Source organism: Lagenorhynchus albirostris, chromosome 13 (genome assembly GCF_949774975.1).
Source record: "Lagenorhynchus albirostris chromosome 13, mLagAlb1.1, whole genome shotgun sequence".
Taxonomy (NCBI): domain Eukaryota; kingdom Metazoa; phylum Chordata; class Mammalia; order Artiodactyla; family Delphinidae; genus Lagenorhynchus; species Lagenorhynchus albirostris.
In genome coordinates, this window is record NC_083107.1 from 4,632,778 (window position 1) to 4,657,200 (window position 24,423).

The 24,423-nt window shown below is 44.0% G+C and overlaps 1 protein-coding gene across 1 annotated transcript; it reads right to left on the reverse strand.

Moving 5' to 3' along the window:
* On the reverse strand, window positions 1-24,333 carry IL18RAP (interleukin 18 receptor accessory protein). The gene is made up of 10 exons (XM_060169442.1): window positions 24,264-24,333; window positions 23,474-23,795; window positions 23,194-23,377; window positions 15,820-15,970; window positions 11,086-11,151; window positions 9,324-9,447; window positions 6,443-6,594; window positions 5,201-5,338; window positions 1,965-2,138; window positions 1-753 (listed from the first exon to the last, which is right to left on the reverse strand). Exons 1-10 carry the CDS (start codon window positions 24,331-24,333, stop codon window positions 380-382), a joined length of 1,755 nt encoding a protein of 584 aa, XP_060025425.1. The 3' UTR covers window positions 1-379.
* Window positions 24,334-24,423: the final 90 nt, after the last annotated feature.

The following is a 24,423-nucleotide window of genomic DNA, read 5'->3' on the forward strand; positions in this document are numbered from 1 at the left end:
ATCTATGAAGTGATGTGAACAATACACAGAAGACATGACAAGTCCATAGCCACAAAGCCAAGTGGCTGTATCTGCTGATTCCGCTGAGACCACTAGGAAAATCTTAGGGGCCGTGTGGGCTGAATTCGCTCTCCCTCTGTCTAGCCCAGGAAATCTGAGGCTCCCACAATAGTTTTCGTGTCATTCCAGTGCCCGCCACACTCGCTCAGGGCTGGCAGAACGCTTCCCATTCTATATCAGCCTGATCCACGCTGTGTGCTCTGTCCATCAGGGTCTCTCTCTACTCACCAGGGACAGGACGGGAGGGGTGTAGGAGGAGGCAGCTCAGGGCCCATTTCACCGTCCTTTAGGCTGGGAGCGCCTCCCAGCGGTTTCTGTTTTACTGAGTCTTTTCTAGAGAAAAAATCCTTGGGCTAATTCTGAGATGATTCCACGTGAATCCTTTAGAGCTTTTCACAGGCATGTGGTAGCGTATTTGGGTCCAGAATCTGGAATTGGGAGGAACTGATTTGAAGCCTCTCCAGGTGACAGTGGGCAAAACCCTGAGAGCTTTTTTCACTAGATGAGGTAGAGACTCCGGCTCTTGGAAGGAAGAGAACTTAATTAAAATCAGTTTCAGTGTTTGATCCTCCAAGGCAATGTTCACTGCTGCTTGTAGTTCAAAGACACTGGGTCCGCTGACGTAGCTGGGACTCAAGATAAATATTCCTCTTCTACTTTTCTTAATAATGCTCACAATGTCTTCTGCATACGCTGGAAATAAAAGATTTAATTATTCGACATTGTTATTGTTTTTTTTTAATGACCACGGTTAAAGATTTGATAAAAGTTCATAATAATGCAATTGACAAGGAAATTTAGTTATTTCTGAGTTATACATTTTAAAGTAATAACTAGAATTATGACCTATTACATTATATCAGAACATATAAGATTTTTAGAAATTTCATGTAATGTCTGAAACATTTATATTAGCATATTTCCATACAAATAACCCAAAGAAAGTTTACTATTAGTTGTTTTTTTGTTTGTTTTTTTATACAGCAGGTTCTTATTAGTCATCAATTTTATACACATCAGTGTATACATGACATTGTTATTGTTAAACCCTGAGTCACAATAACCCTGAATCTCCCAGATCCATCCAGCGGGTTCCTTGCAATGGGCACTCTGAGGCAAAGAGGAAAGGAAGCCTGGTTTTCTTTATCACTTCTCCTAAATCAACTCTGTGGACAGTTGAAGATATGTTCCAGTGTCTAGTGACTGTCAGTTTCACATTCCTCCCTGTGTTCTGTCTCCTCAAATTGCCAATTCCTCTAGGAGCAAAGCTCGTTGGAACAAGGTTGGCTGGGATAAGAGAGGGGCATGGAATGTCCCAGGCTCCTGGGTTGCGCATCTCAGGCAGAGGAGGTCAGCGGGACAGGATGAGGTCTGCACATCTGATCGTGCCCAGGACTGGGCCCGGGCCTGGGGAGTCTGCTGGACCCAGTCCTGAGTTTGTGTCAGGCACAGTCCCAGAAAGCAGGGGGACCACCCGTTTGGGAGGACAAGAGATAACTTCCTGTTGAGGAGCCAGAAAAGAGATCATTCTGGAAGGCTCCCTGCACTCCAATAATGTTTTTTCCTGAAGATGGATTATTTTCCTCCTGTGGCAATTTTTTTTATTTTTAAATTTTAATTTTATATTGGGGTATAGTTGATTTACAGTGTTGTGTTAGTTTCAGGTGTATAGCAAAGTGGTGCAGTTAGACATATACGTATATCCATTGAAGATGGATTTTTTTGATGATGGAGCGTGTCTCTGCAACACACATTTTTCTGTGTTGTTGCCCCAGAAGTTCTAAGCTCATGAAACCTTCCAGAAGATAAATAGCCCAGCAGAAAGAATGACAAGACAACGTAGAGAGTGCTTACACGTAACTCTCCTTCTTGTGCTACGTTTTCTGTTGGCGTGCAGGACTTACCTCCTCCTGGGGCCACGTCTCTTTCAAGCAAACACAAGGTGTATCCATATTTGTTTTCCAAAACTTCAGGGAATAGACTCAGAACCAAGGTTTCCTCACTCAGAGACGAAGTGGCCTCACTCTCAAGAGAGCTCCATTTCCCATAGGATATGAAAGCATCGAACTCCTTTTTATCTGAGGAAGAAGCACAATAAAGAATGCAAGCCACACGGGGCTTCCCTGGTGGCGCAGTGGTTGAGAGTCCGCCTGCCGATGCAGGGGACATGGGTTCGTGCCCCGGTCCGGGAAGATCCCACATGCCGCGGAGCGGCTGGGCCCGTGAGCCATGGCCGCTGAGCCTGCGCATCCGGAGCCTGTGCTCCGCAACGGGAGAGGCCACAGCAGTGAGAGGCCCGCGTACCGCAAAAAAAGAAAAAAGAATGCAAGCCATTGACCTATTTTTTACTCTCGTGGCATACCTACATACACTCGAACCATATGGTACATGGATAAGAATTAAGATTTGGGATTCTTACTGCATGGATTTATTAAATGAAAAGCAGCATCTGTGTTCATTTCAGAATCACACTGCTGAGGGGTATTGATTATCCACCCAGAATCAGATTCTAATCGATGAGGCCCTCCTGCACCTTCACTGATGTCAGATCAAACAGCTGGGGCCTTCTCTGATTAAATCACATGTTCTCAGGAGTTCCTCGGAGCTTTTTTTGCATCTGCAGCGTTGCTGTCTCATTAGTCACACATCAAAGTGGAGTCTGCTCCACCAAAGCGTGATAATACCCGGTGAGCAAAGCCCTGCAGAGACCCAGTGCGTTAGCGAGCTGACAGCACACGTATCTGTTTGAATCCCCATATGTAAAATGAGATAGTCATAACTCCCCGTCTTGCTTCTGTCAGGGCTGCCTGGGATAATGTATATGAAGGATTCGGTGACTGACTTATGGCAGGCCCAAGATAATATGCATTCCTTTCCCTTTTAGATGGAAAACTATATTTTGGAACTTGTTTTAGGGTATTTTTAAGGTCTCATATGCCTCTGTTGACTCAACTATTATAAATGCACATAGACTCTGGGATGTGCTAAAGAACCAACTGGAAGCCATAGAAAATCTCAAAAGTTAACCCGCGAGCTCTGGAGTTGCACACAGCTGGCTCATCTTCCAGCACTTTGCACAGTGCCCGACCAATAGTATTATTACAAAGGAGCAAACAGCCGCGCTGTTACTGATGCAGTTTCGCAGTTTGCTCGACACGGACCTAAGAGGCTTTAGCTAACAGAAGTGTCAGAAACAGAAAAGCAAGAGGGAAACAGAGGTGGTCTGGTGTCAAGAGAGGAGGATGCCAAAGAGCGAGGTCCTGGAGGTGCATCTAAGATACTTCTCATTGCCCAGGTGGGGAGGCGGCGGCTCAGGGGGCGCGGCCAGCAGGTACACGCTGTGCAGTTCCTGTGTGACACACCGTAGTCACCCTGATTTTTTCCACATCCCTGTGACACTCCAGCAAACTGGGATTTTTCTATAACCGGAAAAAGTTAAATTTCTTTTGTAATAATATTAGCGAGTGGGAGAATTAGACGATCCCCACAATTCTGCCATCCTATGTCTCTCTAAATTTTGGGATAGTCCCAGGAAACAGTCCTTTTGCTGAAAAACATTAGATTGGCCACAGAGTGTAATGAATCTCTGTGCTTGAAAACTGGGTTCTGCCTCCCTGTCAGATTGCTAAAACGTTGCCTGTGCAAACAAGAGCGGACACATTTAAAGTACTTCACAGTTTGGGATTAACATATACACACGGCTATATATAAAACAGACAACCAACAAGGGCCTACTGTATAGCACAGGGACCTCTACTCAATATTCTGTAATAACTTATAATGGAAAAGAATCCAGTTTTTTATATAAAACTGAATCACTTTGCTGTACACCTGAAACCAACACAACATTGTAAATCAACTATACTTCAATTAAAAAATAAATTAGCGTCAAAAACATCCCTCCAAAAATTAAGATGTTTCACAGTAGATTGAGTCTTCTGTACAAGCCCTAGAATCTTAAGAAAAATAGCATTTGAGTCAAAGAAGTATGAAGTTGTCTAGGAGATCAATGAAGACAGTGATTAGATAATTTGCTCAATTCTAAAAAGCTATTTAAAATATAACCTCAAAATCCTCTTGGCTTGAGGACTTCTAGTGTGTATTCTCAATCATTGGTCTAAAGAAAAGTGTGATCGATGCATTTCTGTGCTGCCCCTTTTCCCAGTGATCTGACAGCTCTTCACTGAGTTCCTAGTGTGGGGAAACCACTGGTGTGTGTGTAAAGGGGCATCCCAATTAGGTAGGTATTTCATTGTCCCTGGAATCCAGCAGAAGGGATTCTGCCCTTTCCAAGCAATAGAATCATTCACTAAAACTGCCAACGTTCTAACCTTTGAGCCTTCCGGGACTAGAAAAACACACCAGCAGCTCTTCTAGTCGAAAGAAGCAAATGTTAATAAACACTATTAACCTGTCTCATGGGAAAACTGACAGATACTTCGTGGAGAGTGCCACTGCTAGTATCTTCCAGAACTTCACTCTTTTAGGGACGTTTCCACATCCCCAAGCCCCTCACTTTACAGAAGAAGTTAACTGAGGCAATAGCTAATGGGGGCTCTAAACCTAACTGCCTGGGGTCCATCCCAACCTCTAACATCCCCTAGCAGTTCCACTGGGGGCACAGACTTCACGCCTCTGCCTGGCGTGTAGGATTTCGGTGACGATTCCAGCAGCTGATACATAAGCCTGGCGTGCACTCAGTCCTCAAGAGGTAATGAGAGCTGGAGCCGGCATCACTGAGTGCTTACCATGTGCTACATGCTGTTCTAAATGCCCAATATGTCTTAACTCAAAGAGCCCACATTGCATTCATTGTGATTGTGATTACAACCCTACTTTACAGAAGAGAAAAGTAAGGCATGGAGATGGTAAGTCATCTGCCATCTTGCTTCAGGTTGGTGAGTGGAGGGTTATTTTCAAGTCCAATGTGCCCTATGATAACATCGTTGGCAAGATTCCTAGTAACTGGGATGAAGAGAATTTGTTTCTCCCCTGGGCTCCCAGCCCTTCCCAGGTGTGAAGCCGCCAGACCTGCAGGAGGGTCTCAGAGCCCGAGGGTCATGACTTTCTCCATCGTGGAACATCCATTTCTCAAGCCCCTCCCTCTAAGTCAGTTCCGAGGCGAGTTGGGTCATCTTACCCCCGAGGGTCTCATCCTTGTTTTGGTAGGTTCGGTACAGCAGCACTATTTCAATCCAGTACATGTAGAAGAGCGCACCTGCGGTCAGCACACCTGCCAGGGCCATGACGGTGCCAAGGAGGATGTAGAGGAACACCACTGCGGAGACGCGGCGGCCGTGAGCAGGTACAGGGCCCGCGTCCCCTCCAACACCCGCCTCCCCTATACGGCCACATTCAGGCCAGCCCAGCACCTTTTCCAGCCCTATTATTTTTTATCAAAATCTACTGGAAACATTTCTCTTGAATCTGGACACATCTTAAATCACATCTTGAGGGAATTACCATAAAATGAACTCAAGAAAACCCAGGGTAATGGGTCGTTTCTGATTGGGGTGGCTGGGAAACTGATAAAAACTTGTTTTTTAAATCATTTTCTCCTATAAGCTTCCACACAACCCATTTCTGTCCCTCTTATTGCATACTGTAAACTATTGTCACGTGTTATCAACCCTACTACAGTCTAAACTCCCTGAAGCCCAGAGCCACATCTGACTGGCTTTCTCACCTCCACCGTACCTAACACGTGGCACCTTTGACCCACCTCTATGGAGCACCCACCAAATGTGTCTTATTTAAGCCTCACAAGCATTCAGAACCTGCTTGTTCTCTCATCTCTACTAACTGAATGAATGATATCACCTCCATCTCTGAGCATCTTCTTAAAGAAATTTAAGAGTTATTCCTTACCAGGAATTTCCTCTCTAGCTTTAAGAGGCTATGATCTGTGATGTACACATATCACTCCTAAACTGAACAAGAATACTCTTTCTCCCCTCTTTTTCTCCTTTACTCTCCGACACCAGACCATCACATTCTCTGGATTTGGAAGCCAGGGGAGGAAAATAGGAAAGGGAGCTAGGTCCTAGTACGATACCTGCCACATAGGGCATGCTCTGTAGGTCTTTGTAGGATGAATGAATAAGTAAATGAACTAAGGAGTGAATGAATGAATGAACGAACACAGCTCCCGTATGCAGAACATTCGTAAGAGGACCAGCTCTGGATCACCAATGTGAAACTTACTAGTTGTGCGGCCTCGGGCAAGGTACTGAATGAATCAGCACAAGCACATTGCTGACTTAGAATGTTGTCTGGCATCTAGAGCATGTTAGTGGCTACCATCACTGTGGCTACTTCCTTGGGCAAGTTCCTCTCCTCCCGGGTGAAAGCAGGTGCATCCTGCAGCCACCTTCAGGCTCACCTCCTTTCTTTTCTTTCAGTTGGATGGACTGGGTAGTGTTCCCAATGGAGTTCTGGGCAAAGCAAATGAACTTCCTGCGAAGATCGCTCTGAGTAACTTCTTTCAGGAAGACAACACGCTCGATGACTTCATTCTTTAAGGTGGATTTAACACTAGGAAAGGAGGGAAAATACCACACCCCTTTAGTAACACAGATTGACACCCATTTGCAGTTTTTGGAACATGTGTAAGTAGATAACCGTTTGGCTTTCAGAAGAGCTGTGGGATCAGACAGTACAAGGAGATGCCAGAAAGACAGAGGATGCTCAGAGGTGGCTCGTTTTTTATTAAGTGATTGAATCAGCTAAGCATCATTCTAAGCATTTACGCTAGACTATAATTACTTGCGAGGCTCATCTGATCTTCCTTACTCTAAGAATTCCCCTTCAGAATAGATACAACAATTTGAGAATAATGTTAGAGATGACTAGCTTCTACTGAGGGCTGTGTGTATCAGACGGTCCTCTGGTCCCCCGAGCGTAAACGTGGAGGAGAGGATCAAATCTCCTCCGTCTTCACAGGAGCCCCACCGGGTAACGGTGTGACCATCCTGACTTGAGCAGCTCAGAACAGGCAAGAAGGTGGGTGACAATCTAAGGTCACACCGCTGGGAAGTGGCAGCGTGATTCCTGGGCCTGTGTCAATCCGCCCTGTCCAGGATGTGTGAATCTCGGCACTGATTCACAGTCTGGATTCTCTAAAGTTGCCCGTCTGCAGTCTGTCTTCACATTAAAGAATATGGTCTCTGTGGATGATGTTTTAGGCTGTTTGGTGTGGAGCCTACAATACCCACTCTTATTCACTGGACGCTTCCTGCCTGCCAGAGGCTGTGTTAAGCACATCACCTCTACCGTATTTGCTCCTTACAGGGGTGAAGTTTGGTATCCATAGATGATAGATGGCATGGTGGAGGCTCGCAGAGGTTAAGGTTCACATTGCTAAATAGGTGGAAAACAGAGATTCAAACCCGGGAGCATATAGTCAGGGCATTCTCCCTTTACCGTGCTTGACTACCTTCAAGTCTGATGCAGTATCACCTTAATATGGGACCCAATGAGTTCCCTTGTCTTAGAAGTTCTTTCTCAATTTGATTACTGTTACCAAAACCCATCCTTTATTTTTTAAATGATGTATACTCTTCAAAGCGATATTACATTAGTCTGTTGAAATGTTTTAAAATCCAGGAGGAAGTGCTTAATACAGAGGCTATTACTTTGGAACAGATGTTGGGAAAATGAGGGACTCTAGCTCCAAATGTCTAGAGTTTTACTTTCCATTGAGCCAAACTGTCTTCCCAGTAAATTCTTCCCACTAATCTGGGTTGCAAACTAAGTCTAGTTTCTCATACAACTTAATAGCTTCCAAGTACTTCAAGACAGAGATCCCACATTGCAACAGTAATCAGATCTACGGGAAAGAACGAGGGTGACTGCAGTTGGCAAATGTCTGGGTAAATGTAAGACTATCTCTTCTTTCTTTAATTTCTTTAAAAGTTATAGTTTCACATATGCAGACAACAATAAAATGATACCTCAGTTATCAATTATACCTCAGTTATACCGCAGCCATTTTGGTATTATTTAAGCCTTCACTAATTCCCTACACCTACTCCCTTGTCATTATATGGTTCTTTTTGGTAATATTTACCTACCTTGAAGTGCACAATCTAGGTGTATACTTTTTTTTTCCCCTCATGCATGGCATGAGGGATCTTAGTTCCCCGACCAGGGATAGAGCCTGTGCCCCTGTAGTGGAAGGCGGAGTCTTAACCACTGGGCCACCAGGGAAGTCCCTAGCTGTATACTTTTGACAAATGGTTATTAGGGTATAGAACATTTCCAACTTCCCAGAAAGTTCTCTTGTATCCCTTTCCAGCCAATGCCTAGCCTACCAGAAGGAATAACAGTTCTGATTTTTTTCACCTTAGATTAGTTTTTCCTTCTCTAGTCAGTTTGTTCTTTTTATTGTTGAATAATAATCCACTGTATGAATGAATGTAACCGTGTTTTAATTTTTGACTATTGTAAATGAAGCTGCTGTAGATATGCCTTAAAAAACCCCAAAAAAGACAGCTATCTCACCTCTGGGTCTCCTTTTCCAGGTTGGATTGCATCAACTATTCCTCATTTCTCGTATTTTCGGTCAGATCGCTTATTATTGTGCCATTTTCTCTGCATACGCTCCGGACTGCTAAGGACCCCAACACTGGGGCCCTGACTCGGCCCACTCTGGACGGACGGCACAGGGGGGAATGGAGAATGGCTGGCTAGGGTGCAGAATCCTTTCCCGTTTGTTCCATATGCCAAGTCTATTCAAGCAGCATGGGTTGTTATGTCTGCTGGTTGGTTTGGTGGGCAAAGTAGCCACATCAAATTGTTACTACAAATTGAACTTTAAAACAACTGATAAAAAATGTAAAAAATAAAATAAAAAGATTATTTTAGAAAAAGGTGGGGGGAATTTCCTGGTGGTCCAGTGGTTAAGACTCAGCACTTTCACTACCTAAGACCTGGGCTCAATCCCTGTTCGGGGAAGTAAGATCCCACAAGCTGTGCGGCCAAAAATAAAAAATAAAATAAAAAATAAAATAAAAAATAACAATAAAAAAAACACAACGGAAATATTTCATTCTATGGCCCTCTGTGAAACTGCATTTGGCCCCCAAGTTTAAAATTAACTCACGCTTTGCATTTCTATACTTTTATTTGCACAACTAGTTGGCGCTAGTGGCCACACCAACTCCATCTGTTTGTTCAGCTCTGTGTGTACATTTCAGGGGGTTCTAAAGGTGAAAGCTTTTAGTGTGAGTTGCAAAGAATAAGTTCGCTCATTTCCTTCTTACCTTCTCCCCTCAGGTGTTGGGACTTCCCACTCCTGGTCAGAATCTTTGACGTACCATCGTATCACAGGCTTAAAGTTTATTTCGAAGCCAAATCGGGCCGTGCAGTTAAGAGCTAAAGGCTTTCCTGAAAAAAGGGCCACAGAACACAGGAAGGAAGCCCGTGAGAACACTTTGTCCCGTGCAGGAGGAAGACACCATCTGGAAACTGTTCCCTGGGGCAGTCAGGTTCGCAGGTAAAACAGGTGTACCAGACAAAGCCAAACGTCCACCTGTCTCTCATTCGGAAACAGGTAAAACCAGGGATGTTTGTCTCTACTGGGCAGCTCTTAGATCTCAAACCTGTGACTACATTTCTGCAAACGAAGATAGGCATGGTCACAGCACTACGGGTTCTGATGTGGTTTAAGGATAAACGCCAGGAAAATGAGCAGTTTCAGGGACCAGCTCTGTCTTCCGACGCTGCTGTTGAAGTAGTACAAGGGGGCCAGTAAAGAAATACTGACTAGTATTTGCATATTAAATGAAAATCCTGAGGTTTGGGCGGCATGTAGTTTAAAGAAGAAAGTATTTAGCTATTCAGCTGAGTATTTTGAACGTTACACTGTGGACTGACATGCATGTAACTACGCTACCCTCTTTGCTCTGTAAGGGGTATCCAGATATGCTCTGTAAGGGGTATCCAGATATTTTCTCTGTAAGGGGTATCCAGATATGCTCTGCCTCAAACTCAATATTTTAACCGTGAAATGTTTAGGGACTCCATTTGAAAACTCACCTTTGCACCTTAATAATGCTTTCCCCACAGTAATACTTTAAAATGCATTGGTACCTTGTGTAACTTGGCTATTTTTGAATTAATTAATGTTTTCCCTGCTTCTTTCCTCCTTCCTTTCATTCTTGTGATTTTGCCCGTACTGTTATTTCTATTTCATAATCAGGGTACACCGCTACCGCCACCTAGTGGTGATTTAATAATATCTATTTTTACATTTCTTTCTATAATGATAAACATCTTATTAGCATTTAAAGGAAACCGCCACCCAGTGGTCTTTTACCATAATATCTACTTTTACCTTTCTTTCTACAACGATAAATATCTTATTAGCACTTAAAAGAACACTTACTTTATTGAAACAACCAGCACTTGGTTTTGAAGAGAACAGTTCCTATTTGGTTATGTGGGAAGATGTAGATGTTACTGAAGCTGACAAAATCAAAGGGGACCACAGGAAGTCACTTTCCCCCTCTACCCCAAAGAAGACACTAATTTGGAATACAACTTATTTGAGCAAGGGTTGTAGTATTCTCCTACAATTTATCTTAAAGGCCAGACCAAACGCTGTATTCGTAAAGGTTAAGGCTACCTACGTTGGTTAACTGATTAAATTTATAGATTTAATCAATGAACCGAACCAATCTGTGTAACCCACTGTTCCTGGGTGGAGTAAGGAAGAATCTTAAAAAAAAAAAAAAATCTATTGATCATGCCTCACATACAAGTCACCTAATATATCAATACATCATCCCATATTTCTCAGTGCCACCTTGTGAGGTCAGTTTTATTTTGTCTAGTTACAGATTTATAACCTGAGGCTTCAGAAGATTAAATAGCTGTATAAGATCACAGACCGAGTCCGTGGCCGAGGCTAGATTCACCCCAATTCTGTTTAATGTGAAATCCTGACGCTCTTCACTGTAACACACTTAGACCTGCTCCCAGAAGCAAAGTGTCATTCCAGGGTGATGACACCACCCACCTTACCAAGTTCCACTTCCAGGGTGTCCTTGATGGGATCCAGAATATCTGGTTTGAGATTCGTGTTCTTCACTAAAAGATGAAAATAAAAATTATTATTTGCACCGGGAAATCCGAAGGCCTGCTTCCTGAAGATTTGAACGCACGGTCACACTCTGATCTAAATGTTTTGGAACTTCCTCTTCAAATTTCATCCATAATGTACAAGGCTAGAGACTCAAGTCTCCATGTGAAAATCACGCCTCCAGAAATGACTGTGACATCAGGTTGCAGGTGCTAGCGAAAGCTGAGTCCTTGATAAATCCATACCCGCCCAGGGGGAACCTCCTTCCAGGCCAGCCCCGCGGGCCCATCGCAGATGTGAAACCCCACCCCATCTTCTCCTCCAAGACTGTTTTCTGGTGCATCCGGCTGAGTAATCCCACAGGAAGGAGGACGAACCTGAGAGAATGCACAGGTTAGCCAGATTGGAGCCCACCCCTCCCTCCATCCTCAAGTTCATGGTTTGTTTGAAAATAAAGGTGAGCTCAGCCCTTCATGAATCATTTTATCCCTCAGCTTCCTGCCACAAACTTTCACATATGCCTCCACTGTCAAACTTCCTCCTGAAGATGTCCCATCTCCTAAGAAAGGAAACTTCGTCACCTCTCTTCTGGAATTGTTCTCTCTTAATTCTCAGGGACCTCCTTCCCTCAATTACATTAGCTTCCTCCTGTATCTTTGACTCTCTCTCTCTCCTTCCCATCAGCATTTATCCACTCTCAGTCTCTCCATCTTAAAAAAAAGAGGAAAAAACCCTTCACCTTATACCCCTGCCCCACTCATTCTCCTCCCTTCCCAGCCAAGTTGTTGAAAGAGCGCTGTGCGCTCGTTTCCTCCCTCCCTTCCCCTCCCGTGAAGTCTGATTTCTGCCCCCATCACTCCACTGAAACCGCTTTGGCCAAAGTCACCAGTGACCTCCTTGCACCTAAATCCACTGGGCACGGCTGAGTTTTTTTGTTTTTTGGTTTTTTTTGGTACGCGGCCCTCTCACCGCTGTGGTCCCTCCCGTTGCGGAGCACAGGCTCCGGACGCGCAGGCTCAGCGGCCATGGCTCACGGGCCCAGCCGCTCCGTGGCATGTGGGATTCTCCCGGACCGGGGCACGAACCCGCGTCCCCTGCATCGGCAGGCGGACCCTCAACCACTGCGCCACCAGGGAAGCCCACGGCTGAGTTTTTAGTCTGCTTTCCCTCTCAGTAGCATTGGGTGCTGCTGGGCATGCTCTCCTCTCCTCTTCGGGGTGCACGTTTCTGTGCTCTGAGGCTTGCCTCCCCCCTCTGCACTCACTCCCCTGAGCGCTATGGGCTTCTCCTCCTCCGCGCTTCTTGTGAGTATCACGTCTCCCCGGTCTCTCCTTGTGGTCTTCATTCCACCTGCTCTCCTTGTGGGGCAGCTCACGCTCCAGGCCTCTCTTCCCTATGAAAGTTCTTGGCCCTCAAAATGCTCTCTCGCCTATGTCATCAATTTCACTTCCTTTACTGCTCCCTCCCCACCTTGCCACTGATACCCACTTGCTGATGTAAATAATGACCTCCCTCTTCCCAAATCCAAGGAGCAGTTTCCAGGCTTCACCATATGAGGCCATGCGTCACTCCCTCTTTCTTGGGACACTTTATCGCTGAGCCCTGGGATAGCTAACTCTCTGTCCATTCTTACACCGCTTCTCCATCTTCTGTGGGGATGCTTCTCCGCCCCCGTGCCTCCCAGTGCTGGATGTTCTAGGCTCTCTCCTCTCTATACTCCATCCCCATGTGACCCCATTCTCCCTCGGCTTTAGATATCGTGCCGGCAGCCACCCTCACATTCACATCTCCCGATGTAGTAGCCTGTATCCCAGACTGGTTTATCCAAATACCCACTTGTCATGGTGACTTGATGAATCAAAGTCCTTTCAAGCTTAACACTGAATTTCTTCCTCAGACCTGCTTCTCTTTCAGTATTTTTTCTGTCTCATTACATGGTGCCACTGTTTACCAACTCATCATGCCAGAAAAGTAATCTGGCATTGATTTCCCTCTTTCATCTTGCACATAAACTCCATCAACATGTTCTGTTGACACACACGTAAAGCCATTCCTAATCACCTCTGCTAAGTCTACTCAAAGAGTGACCAGAGACATCTTTTTAGAACATGATTTAAATCTGCGGCCCCCCCCACCCGTGCCTCACACCAGCCCTTATGTATCCCGTCCTACCCCTTCCACTTCCATCCCATCCCATCCTATTCCACCACTTCCCATCCAATCCCATCCCACCCTTATGTATCCCGTCCTACCCCTTCCACTTCCATCCCATCCCATCCTACCCCTTCCACTTCCATCCCATCCCATCCTATTCCACCACTTCCCATCCAATCCCTTCCCACCCTTATGTATCCCGTCCTACCCCTTCCACTTCCATCCCATCCCATCCTACCCCTTCCACTTCCATCCCATCCCATCCTATTCCACCACTTCCCATCCAATCCCTTCCCACCCTTATGTATCCCATCCCACCCCTACCCATCCCATCCCATCCAACCCCATCCCATCCCATCCCATCCCATCCCATCTTCTCTCAATATGTTATAGAAAGTCCACCTCGTTGCCCAGCGTAAAACCTGGCTCTCATACTGGACCCCTCCTTTTCCCTCTTTTCACTCCCAATTCCCAAAGCGTTTCATGTGTAACTTCCTAAGTATTTCTGGAGTTTTCTCTCTTCTCTCCATTCCTACTGCCACTCCTAGTTCAGGCCACCATCAGCAGTTGCCTGCTTGACCCACAGCAGCCTCCTAATTCTTCTCTCTGTCTCCCTCGTCGCCCCACCCCCAAACCCATGTTCTACATAACAAGAGTGATCTATCTCAAATCCAGATTTATTCATGACACTCTCCCACGTAGAACCCTCAATGGCTCCCCATTTTTCCTTGGATAAAGTCCAAACTTACTAGAACAGTGTGATGTCTGTTCTGCTTCCAGATACCCTCAACTGACCTTCTCTTTCTCCCTGGAAAGCACCATGCTGTCTCTCAGCTCCTGGATGTTAATTACGCTGCTCCCTCTGCCTGGAACGGCATCTTTTCCACCTTCACTGGGCTAGTTTGTCTTCACCCCTCAGTTCTCACCCAGCCTCGGGGTACCCAGGTCTGGGTTTGTGTGTCCCCCACATGCCCCGCTGCTTCCCTTTCTCTCCACTCATCACACCGAACTGTAGTAGCCTGTTTCCTCTTTGTCTGCCCCACGAGACGGTAAGTTCTGGGAGGCCAGAGAAAGTGTCCAGGTGCTCATTCTTACAACCTTAGCACCAAGCCCAGTGCCTGACACATATCACATGTTCCACAAATACTGGTGTAAGAATGAATACATGAAAGAACGAATGAGTAAATGAGGAAGACAGGAATGACGACAGAAAAGACTTAAAAAGATGTGACAGAGGTTGCAAAGCATCCTCTGGGAGAGAGAAAAGCAGATTCTGCCCCTGAAAGTTTGATGGGCAAGTTATCATGCCCGAGGGAGAGAGCAACCAGGCCTGGAGGGGCAAGTGGTCCAAGTTGGGTATTTGCCTTCTAACCCCTCGTCCAAGCAACAATCTCATATAAATGTAAATTGATGAGGTCTAACGTATTGCAGAGTGCCAGGGCCCGGAAGTAAGCAGGGGAGTTTGACTTGGTCTCAGATGCCCCATGTGGTTTGTATCTTGCAATGAAAGAAGAGGAAGTAAAACTGATTACTATATTTACTAAGAGCAGAGTCAACCATTCTGTACGGTTATGTTTTGATAGAGGCCATGCTTAAATTGATTACATCATACAGTTTAGCCATGCTTTACACTTGTAAATCTAATAAGAATGACCCAAGGGAAAGCCTGGGCCAAAAACAGACAAGTCACAGAAGAATAAGCTCAACGGGCCAATAAGCAAATGGCAAGACATTCAACTTCATTCGTAGTCAGGGAAACGTAAATTGGTCTGAAAAAAAGAGGGTCCACTTGACACCAAAGTCTGAAACCACCAAATATGACTTGGGAATAATGGGAATCTGTTCATTGCTGATGCGGGTATAAATTAGCAAAACAATGTCTATGAACAATACCATGTGTTTATAACACAAAACACATTTTATAACATAAAACAATATTCTGTTTTATTAATGGATACATTACATATGTAGAAAAAGCATAAAACATAAATGGAAAGGATTATAAGCTAAGAGTGGGCTACATCTGCAAAGAGAGGAAGTGGGAAGGCCTCAAGTTGTATCTGTATTGTTTTGTTTCGACAAAGAAACCGTGAGATGGAAAAACCATTATTAAAGCTCGTGATAGGTACACGAGTGTTACTTATTTCTGGGTGTGAAATATTTAACATTGTTTTTTAATTTATTATCTCTTATATGTAAAATCTTTAATCTTGTTTATTTCTTTACATGAGCCTTTGATATTGTTTTTTAATTTATCACAAAACAAACCAGAATCAATGCGTAGAAAACCCAACCTGTGACAACTTGAATATGACCCAGAACTAGGCCTTCCTTGGAGGATGGAATCTAGGTGAATGGAAAATTGATGTTCACCAACATTCCAGGCTTTATGTGACTGTAGGCTATGAGTGTCTCCTTCCTCACCACAGAAAAAGGAAAAATATCACTAAGCCAAAGAAGATAACTTTAACTGGGTAATTGGGGTTGAAATCTCAAATACTGAAACCACAAACCTCACTTACCGATGGTTTTCACTCGAACAACAGCTCTAACTGTCCATGAACTTGAATTATCTGATTGAGTGTGATCACACACGTATGTGCCCTGGTGATGGTCGTAAACGTCATCCACTTTAATTGGGTTGCTCCTTTTTTCAGAGAGTAGTTTTCCATTCTAATCCAAGAGACAAGAAAATTAAATAATGTAACCAGAGAATTACTATTAATATTAAGCTCACCTATAGCGAAACTTCACAAATTTGAACCAAGGAAGGGGGAAGGTCAGTCTGATATAAGGACATTGCAGAACATAACACCCCCAAGCTATAAAAGATTCTGCTCAAAACTATATCCGTAAGATTCTTACTTGAAACGAGAAGCATTTTCAAAGACAATTACATGTGGAGATGAAGACAGCCCAGCAAGAGCTGTTTCACCTGGTAAAGCCCAAAGCGAGATTCAGGCCCCTAGACTCTAGAAAACTCATAGTGGTCTAAGTGGTCGATACCTAAATGAATTTTTTAAAAACACGTATATTTATATTTCTGGAAATTGATATAGATTTTCTGTGTATTGGGCTTACATAAAGTTTCTTCTTTAAATAAATTTCACTCGAATAAAAGAAAAAATGTTAAATTGAAAACATTAAGTAAGTAACTAAACAGATGTATCTAACTTTGACAAAGAAGGACTGGGATTCAGGAACAATTATTTAACTCCTAGTGGACTCAAAGTTGAGTGAGAACTAAAATTCAGTTATGAACATTTCTCTCTCCTACTTAGAATCTCTCATTGACACTCCTTTGCCTTGAGGGTAAAGGTTAAAATTCTTCACAGCCTGATCTTGGCATTCCTTCCCCGACTCATTTCCTGCTTCTGCCCCTCTACCCATCTGTCATTCCCTACATAACCACGTTCTTTCTTAATCAGCATGTCTCCCACCACCTTTCCCCACTGGGAAGGCTGTTGCTCATTTTTCAAATCCAACTGAAGGGGTGGCTCTCACGGAGAGAAGTTATCAAGTCTCCCCGAGCAGGCTCAGTGACCTCTGCTCCATCATCACGGTAGCCTTTTTTTGAGGTACGCGGGCCTCTCATTGTTGTGGCCTCTCCCGTTGCGGAGCACAGGCTCCGGACGCGCAGGCTCAGCGGCCATGGCTCATGGACCCAGCCGCTTACGGCACGTGGGATCCTCCCGGACCGGGGCACGAACCCATGTCCCCTGCATCGGCAGGCGGACTCTCAACCACTGCGCCACCAGGGAAGCCCACGATAGCCCTTTTATAGTAATGATGCATTTGGGTGTCTCCTCCTGTGAGTTGTCGAGGGCAGCCTTTGTGCCAAGACATTTAGCTGGTCCTGGACACACTGGGAGGAATAAACACAGATCCCTCCTCTGAGCGAGCTCTCAGCCTAAGGATGCGCGTCTGAGCAGTAAGCCAGAGTATAGCACACTCAGGTGGCTCTGCCTCATAGGAAAAGTAGGGACTCTCCCCCCAGTGTAATCCGAGACTTGAAGGGTATGCAGGAATCAGTCAATGCCAACAAGGACCTACTGCATAGCACAGCGACCTCTGCTGAATATTATGTGGCAACTACATGGGAAAAGAATTTGAAAAAGAAAAAAGAAAGAAGAACGTAATTGACATTTTAGGAACACCTGAAGCAAAGCCTGCATGCAGGAAACAAGGCCAAGGTGAAGGGGCTGATGCAAGTAGATGTGTTTGATCTTTGTGTCTCCAGGATACAGCAAGCAGGCCAGCAAGAATAAGGTCTTTGTAAATAAGGGGTGAATAAATGCAAGTCAGTTGGAAGAAAGGTTTGGAAGTATAAGAGTCAGATGATCGGACATTTTTAGAAAAATGACTGGCAGCTCTTTTTTGACTGTGGAAACTCTTGTAAATTTAAGCAAAGACTATCATAATCACCCTTGTATCTTTAGGGGCTAGGAAGTGGTAGGGGCACAGTAGTATTTATTGAATGATGGGGTATCAGTGTATCATTAATCTTATAATCATTAATCCTCTAACCTCTGTACAGCACCTGGCTTTCCAATTTCCTACTAAGAGTACTAGCAATATATCTTTCACCACTGCAGTCAAAAGAAAAGAGATAAACAACAAAAATAACAAAATATCAATAGTAAGAACTCATTACCTATGTAGACTACAAAGTTATTTCTCATGTGTATCTCGTATGAACATTCAAAGGATTCTCTGCGGGGCTTCCCTGGTGGCGCAGTGGTTGAGAATCTGCCTGCTAATGCAGGGGACGCGGGTTCGAGTCCTGGTCTGGGAGGATCCCCCATGCCACTGAGCAGCTGGGCCTGTGAGCCACAACTACTGAGCCTGCGCGTCTGGAGCCTGTGCTCCGCAACAAGAGAGGCCGGGACAGTGAGAGGCCCGTGCACCGCGATGAAGAGTGGCCCCCGCTCGCCGCAACTGGAGAAAGCCCTCGCAGAGAAACAAAGACCCAGCACAGCAAAAATAAAAATAAATAAATAGATAAATGAGGCAGAAGGAAATAACTGCCCTTTAAAACAAATTAAAAAAAAAAAAGAAGGATTCTCTGACTTGCACAGATTCTATGTCTTCCATTTTATAGATGAGAAAACCAAGGTTCTGAAGTTTGTGTTTTGTTCTATACCATATAGCTCGTGAGAGGCCTGAGAATGTATCTATGTTCTTCTGATTCTGAGTTTCATGTTCTGATTGAGGAATTTCCCTTCCCCTTTGCTTGATGACTCGTAGAAGCAGAAATTCCCCTCCCCCAAGTCTCTGGTGTGGTTCCTGTGGCCCAAGAAAGAATTTCCAGTAGGTTGTCAAGGAGCTGAGAAAAGGGTCAGAACTGGTCAGAGCTGGGCCGCTGCAGGTAGGAAGTAAAACAAGGCCAAGAGGTGGGACTGACAAGGTTAGACATCTATCAAGAACATTTTAAAAGGAAGCTTCAGGGCACGGGGTAAAATTCAGAGATGAAATTTCTAGAGAACATGGTAATAACATACAAAGAACAGAAACTGGCGTGGAGGTGTGTCGTAAATCACATGAGAAATGAATGCAGAGGAGGGGATGCAGAGTTGGAACCAGGCTGCAGCTGGGCCATAGGGAGGATGACTGATTACAAAGTGGGCCTGACTTTTTTAAAAAAAAAGATAAGTATGGCTTAGTGTGTATCATCAAGACTTTATGGGATGGAACTCAAACAAAACATCGAAGAGATAAGGGGCAAGAAATTTGTGTCAAGAATGATGGGAAGCTGATCTAATAACATAATCACAAATGATCCTAGTAGGAGAGAGAAGTGCTAATGAGGCCACACAGGAAATTCTTTGTTTTGCTCAGATGGGAAATGGTCAAGAGCAAACTACAGAAGCAGGAGCATCAGTCAGTGTGATCCTGTATAAAGAGCATCAGTGAGTCCCAGAGAGGACTGACACACGTGACAACCTGCGGATTGTAGCATTGTACACACCGTAGGAAGTTGCCCAGGATTCTGAAATTTCACAGTGAGAACAATCGAATGGGCCAATGTATGGACCTTGGAAACAGCTTCCAAACATCGAATCTAAATGACTTTTACCTCTTCCCTACCAGGAATTGCATCAACCTTTGGTCTGGCAAGTCTCACCATACTTACCAGCTCTCCATGTCCCTGGGCTCGCGGGATGCCACCAGGTGCCAGGGACAAGGAGAACGAGGCCAAAGGAAATGAGAGGTGGCAGGTCTACGTGCGAAAATTCCATAGAACTCAGGGTTCAGAGATGACCCAGCAGCCATGTCAGCACAGTGGCATGTGAATGAGGTTGACTTAAACCACCAATGGAAAAGTCACTCAGGCACAGTCTTACCGCCAGGACGTCACAGCCATGTCACAGGCACCCATGTCTCGGTGCCCCAGACCCTTGCAGAAGAGCCTCTCCCACTGCCCTGTGTTAGAATTCTGCCTGGTGTCAAAGATTCATTTAGCTAAAGAACCAAAAACGCCCTCCCATTAATGTAATATCATCTAAGACGAAGTCTGCTTACGCTAAAGCTATTTTTCATTATATTTTTATTGTAATTAATTAATTAATTAACTTATTTTTGGCTGCGCTGCGAGATCTTAGTTCCCCGACCAGGAATCGAACCCGGGCCCCCTGCAGTGGAAGCGCAGAGTCCTAACCACCGGACCACCAGGGAATTCCCATTATATTTTTATGAATTAGGAAAATAGTATTAGAATGAAAAACAGATAATTCCCTTTATGCTGACTTCTTCATCGTTCAATATTTCAGTTACGAATCTCCAAGTCTAAATTTTTTGAGGTGTCTATTAAAAATATTTTGGAACCCCCCCAGAGACTACAGCACATGGATTTATTTCGCGTGGTTGTTCTATACAACCGGCAGGTTCATCCCTGGTCGGCAGTTTCATGTGAATTCAGTGCCACCATGTTTTCGTCCTCTCAGCCAGTGTTAGTGTTGTCGGTTTTGAGATACTCTTAAGTGTGAGCCACCCTTCACCTGAGTATCTGTGGTTTAGCATGAAGAAAAGGAACATTGGGTATTATTTCCTGCCTAATGGCATCACTTGTAGTGATACTTCCATGAGGTCTGTGACTTTCCAGGATACTGTCTGTGTGTGTGTGCATGTGTGTGTGTAAGCACATGTCCACACACGTGCAACTCATGAATTTCATGCAATCCATGAAACATAACCTAAATAATGACCTGTCCAAATCTCCGTCAGAAGATACAATTTTAACAACAGCTATGCTTTGCCTACTTTTAAGACAGATGCCTAGTCACCGTTAAACACATCCTGACATTTGCAGTCGAGGCCCCAGAGAAGAGAAATAAAGCTTCCTTTTGTGAATGTCATAGAACATGGGGGTTTAGTTCCTAAGAGCAGCATATGCAGAAAGCTGGCAACTACCGTGTAGCTTGTGCTTTACCAGAAAGTGAAAATAGCTTTCCTTTCAGGGATACAATCATTGAAAATTCAAATGCATTTTCATTTTAAATAACGGGGCAAGCCTGGTTTGGGAACAGCCTACCTTGACGTAGTAAGGCATCTGTCATCCCAGATTACAAATACTTTTGAACCATGGGAAGTTTTGTTCTTAAGAGTGAACTGAAAATAATGAACAGAACCATCGGCTATTCTTACCAACCTCATTTTAGAGGTTATGAAATTAACGTGTTTCTTCTTTTTTAATTGAAGTATGTTGACTTACTATGTTGTGTTAGTTTCTACTATACAGCACAATGATTCACGTTACATATATATATGTCCTTTTTCATATTCTTTTCCATCATAGTTTATTACAGGATATTGAGTATAGTTCCCTATGCTATACAGTAGGATCTTGCCGTTCATCTATTTTATATATAGTAGTTTGTATCTGCTAATCCCAAACTCCTAATTTATCCCTCCCCTCTTTTCCCCTTTGGTAGTCATAAGTTTGTTTTCTATGTCTGCGAGTCTGTTTCTTTTTTGTAAATAAGTTCATTTTTGTCATATTTTAGCTTCCACATATAAGTGATATCCTATGGTATTTGTCTTTGTCTGACTTACTTCACTTAGTGTGGTAATCTCTAGGTCCATCCATGTTGCTGCAAATGGCATGATTTCATTCTTTTTATGGCTCAGTAATATTCCATTGTGTGTATATGTACCACACCTTCTTTATCCATTCATCTGTTGATGGGCATTTAGGTTGCTCCCATATCCTGGCTATTGTAAATAGTGCTGCAATGAACATTGGGGTGCACGTGTCTTTTCAAATTAGAGGTTTTTCTAACTTTCCCAAGAGTGGGATGGCTGGATCATATGGCAGTTCTATTTTTAGTTTTTTAAGGAACTTCCATACTGCTCTCCATAGTGGCTGCACCAATTTACATTCCCATCCACAGGGTGGAGGGTTCCCTTTTCTCCACACCTCTCCAGCATTTGCTATTTGTAGACATTTTGATGATGGCCATTCTGACCAGTGTAAAGTGGTACCTCATGGTAGTTTTGATTGCACTTCTCTAATAATTAGTGAGGTGCTTCTTAAATTAGGATTTTATTGAGGGCAGCACATTTTCTGTGTCATTTTAAAATATAAAATTGAGACCTTAAGCACACACTCACCATCCCTGTACAGTTCTTTCTACGAGGGACATAATAACACCAGTTGTCACTGAATCTCAAGAGAATCAAGTGAGGAAATATTGTCTCACCCAATGGTAATTTTACCTCCAGGAGACTCTGCTTGCTAAGTTTGGGGGTACAAAAAGCCGACAGATAAACATGGGCCACTTTCTGGACTTTGATCAGGGACAATTTAAAATGATATTTTTATATTAACAAACAGATATCTTTGGAAGTCAAATTTAAAATTTTGCATGATTTCTTAAAGCAAAGTATTGAACTTCAAACAATTATCATAGGACTTCCCTGGTGGCGCAGTGGTTAAGACTCCATGCTCCCAATACAGTGGGCCTGGGTTCAATCCCTGGTCCAGGAACTAGATCCCACATGCATGTCGCAACTAAGAGTTCACATGCCACAACTAAGGAGGGGGTGAGCCACAACTGAGGAGCCCGTGAGCCTGCCTAAGGAGCCCACCTGCCGCAACAAAGACCCGACACTACCAAATAAATAAATAAATATTTAAAAAGCCAATTATTACAAATGTAGGAGGTGATTTAAATTCTGTTCCCAGATTCCACCACCCTGGGTCAACTGACATTCCCAGACTTTGGAAGAGATGCTTATGCGGCATTTATATATCTGTTAGGACTTAGAAAAACTATAAAATATAATGGAAATGTTTTTGTTATGAAGTTTACTCACATGTGGTTCATAACTCAGAATCATTCTGAAACTTGACTTTTCCTGATTCCTGTTCCCTTTTTCTCTTAGCACTGCTCTCCCTCCCCACTGACTCACCTGTGCAATACACGTGTCACCCAGGCCACCAGGTGCTTGCCTTAACTGTCTTCCCAGAGGTGTCCTCTTTGGAAAGTATTCCAGTCTCCTACTTCTTTCAGAAACCCTTCAAGACATGCTTGTTGGGTGTTCCTTTCACCCTAGCAATGCCCTTTGCTTTCCAAAGGAAGTAAAATTGAACAAATCTGGTCTTCTGAATGAGTGGGTGTTCATAAGTTTATATCTTAACCTCACATGTAATGGACTTGAATTTTAGAAAATTTACTGACACTGATCAAAAGGATGGTTCTAATAATTGGAACATTGGACTCTGTGGCTACCTAGGGGAAAACTGCTTTAGAAAGTCAGGTCTTCTCTGTAGGCGTGAGGCCAGTCTTTGGGAAGCTCTAGAGCTCAGGTTCAGACTCACATTTCTATAAATTACATAAGGAGATGCTACCATAACAACTAAGCTCTGGCATCAGTTTCAGTGAAGTCATTCTTACCTGGTACCAGGTCACCTCTGGACTTTGTGTATCACTTTGGTGGCTGAGACCGGGGCAATAAATGGAGTCCATGCTACCAAGAAGAAGGAGTTGTTCATGTGGTATGGAGCTCCCACAGGACATATTTGTCTTGGGTTTAACTTCTAAGATCATCTTGACACAACAGGCCTCATCCTTGGGGCTCCTAGGAAAGTTAACAAGGTCCTGTGAACACAGATGTTATATCCAGATAGTAAAGGATTTGGTAATGTTTTCAGATAGAAATGTACTTTGGACTTACCTAATCCTAGGTCTACAGATGTATGACCCAGCATGATTCATCTCTGTGGTCAAGAAATGAAGGGTGCTCTTGTCCTGGATCACGTGAGGATAGTTTTGTGTAATTTCTACTAGTGGATCTCTGTTTGGAGGTTGTAGGTACCATTGGACATCAGATAGGTTCTTACTACCACTGCAGGGCAGGTGTTCAGAGCTTTGCGTTGGTGAGAGTTGACTTCTGTGGTAGAAATGGGATTTCTGTGGCTCTGGAAAATCACAAAATAAGACAAACTCCTCCCCACACCTTGCAGAGTATGTCCTAAGAAGCTTTCCAGTGGAGCAATCTGAAAACCACAATAAACAAAGGAGCACAGAAACACATTAGAGGAATTCTAACATATTTACAAAGAGTACTTGGTTTCACAAGGGATTAAGCTCCCTTGGGTGTCTTTCTCCTTCACGGTTCCCATTCTGTGGGGAAAAGAAGTTCCTGTTCTAATTCCCTCCCACTCGTCTTCAGCATCACCCGTAGCAACGGAGGCTTCCTGTTAGAGCTGCCAACCCACCTTTAATTCCTCTTCAGCTGCTTCCACTGAACACCCAGATATAGTAACTGGGTTCCACATGGATGTGCTTGGTATCAACTGAAAGCTGTTCACCCCAATAATTTCTCCTCCTACCCCCATCTTAAAAGTAGAAAGGAAATGTTCTATATTATTATGCCATGCTGCCGATGTATCCCAGAATACCTGTCACTTTAAACTTGGACCATAAAACTCATAAGGTTAGCATGAAAAGTGAAAAACCCCTACCTGAAGTGTTAAATCCTTTAATTTTCCCTCCTGCGATAAGCCAAAGAAATACCCAGCTCAAGTAAAGCATTGTTCTCTCTGGGTCTTGTCATTGCTTCAGGACATCTGTTCTGTTGCCAGAGTGGAGGACATTGTCATTCAGGGCTCCACCCTGAGAATC

Coding starts and splice junctions, on each gene's coding strand:
- IL18RAP (XM_060169442.1), bottom strand. CDS start 24,333: ATGCTTTACTTGAGCTGGGTATTTCTTTGGCTTATCGCAGGAGGGAAA. Junction 11,152..15,819: donor TGTTCGAGTGAAAACCATCG/GTAAGTGAGGTT, acceptor TTCATCTTTTAG/TGAAGAACACGAATCTCAAA. Junction 9,448..11,085: donor CACCCTGGAAGTGGAACTTG/GTAAGGTGGGTG, acceptor CCCTTTTTTCAG/GAAAGCCTTTAGCTCTTAAC.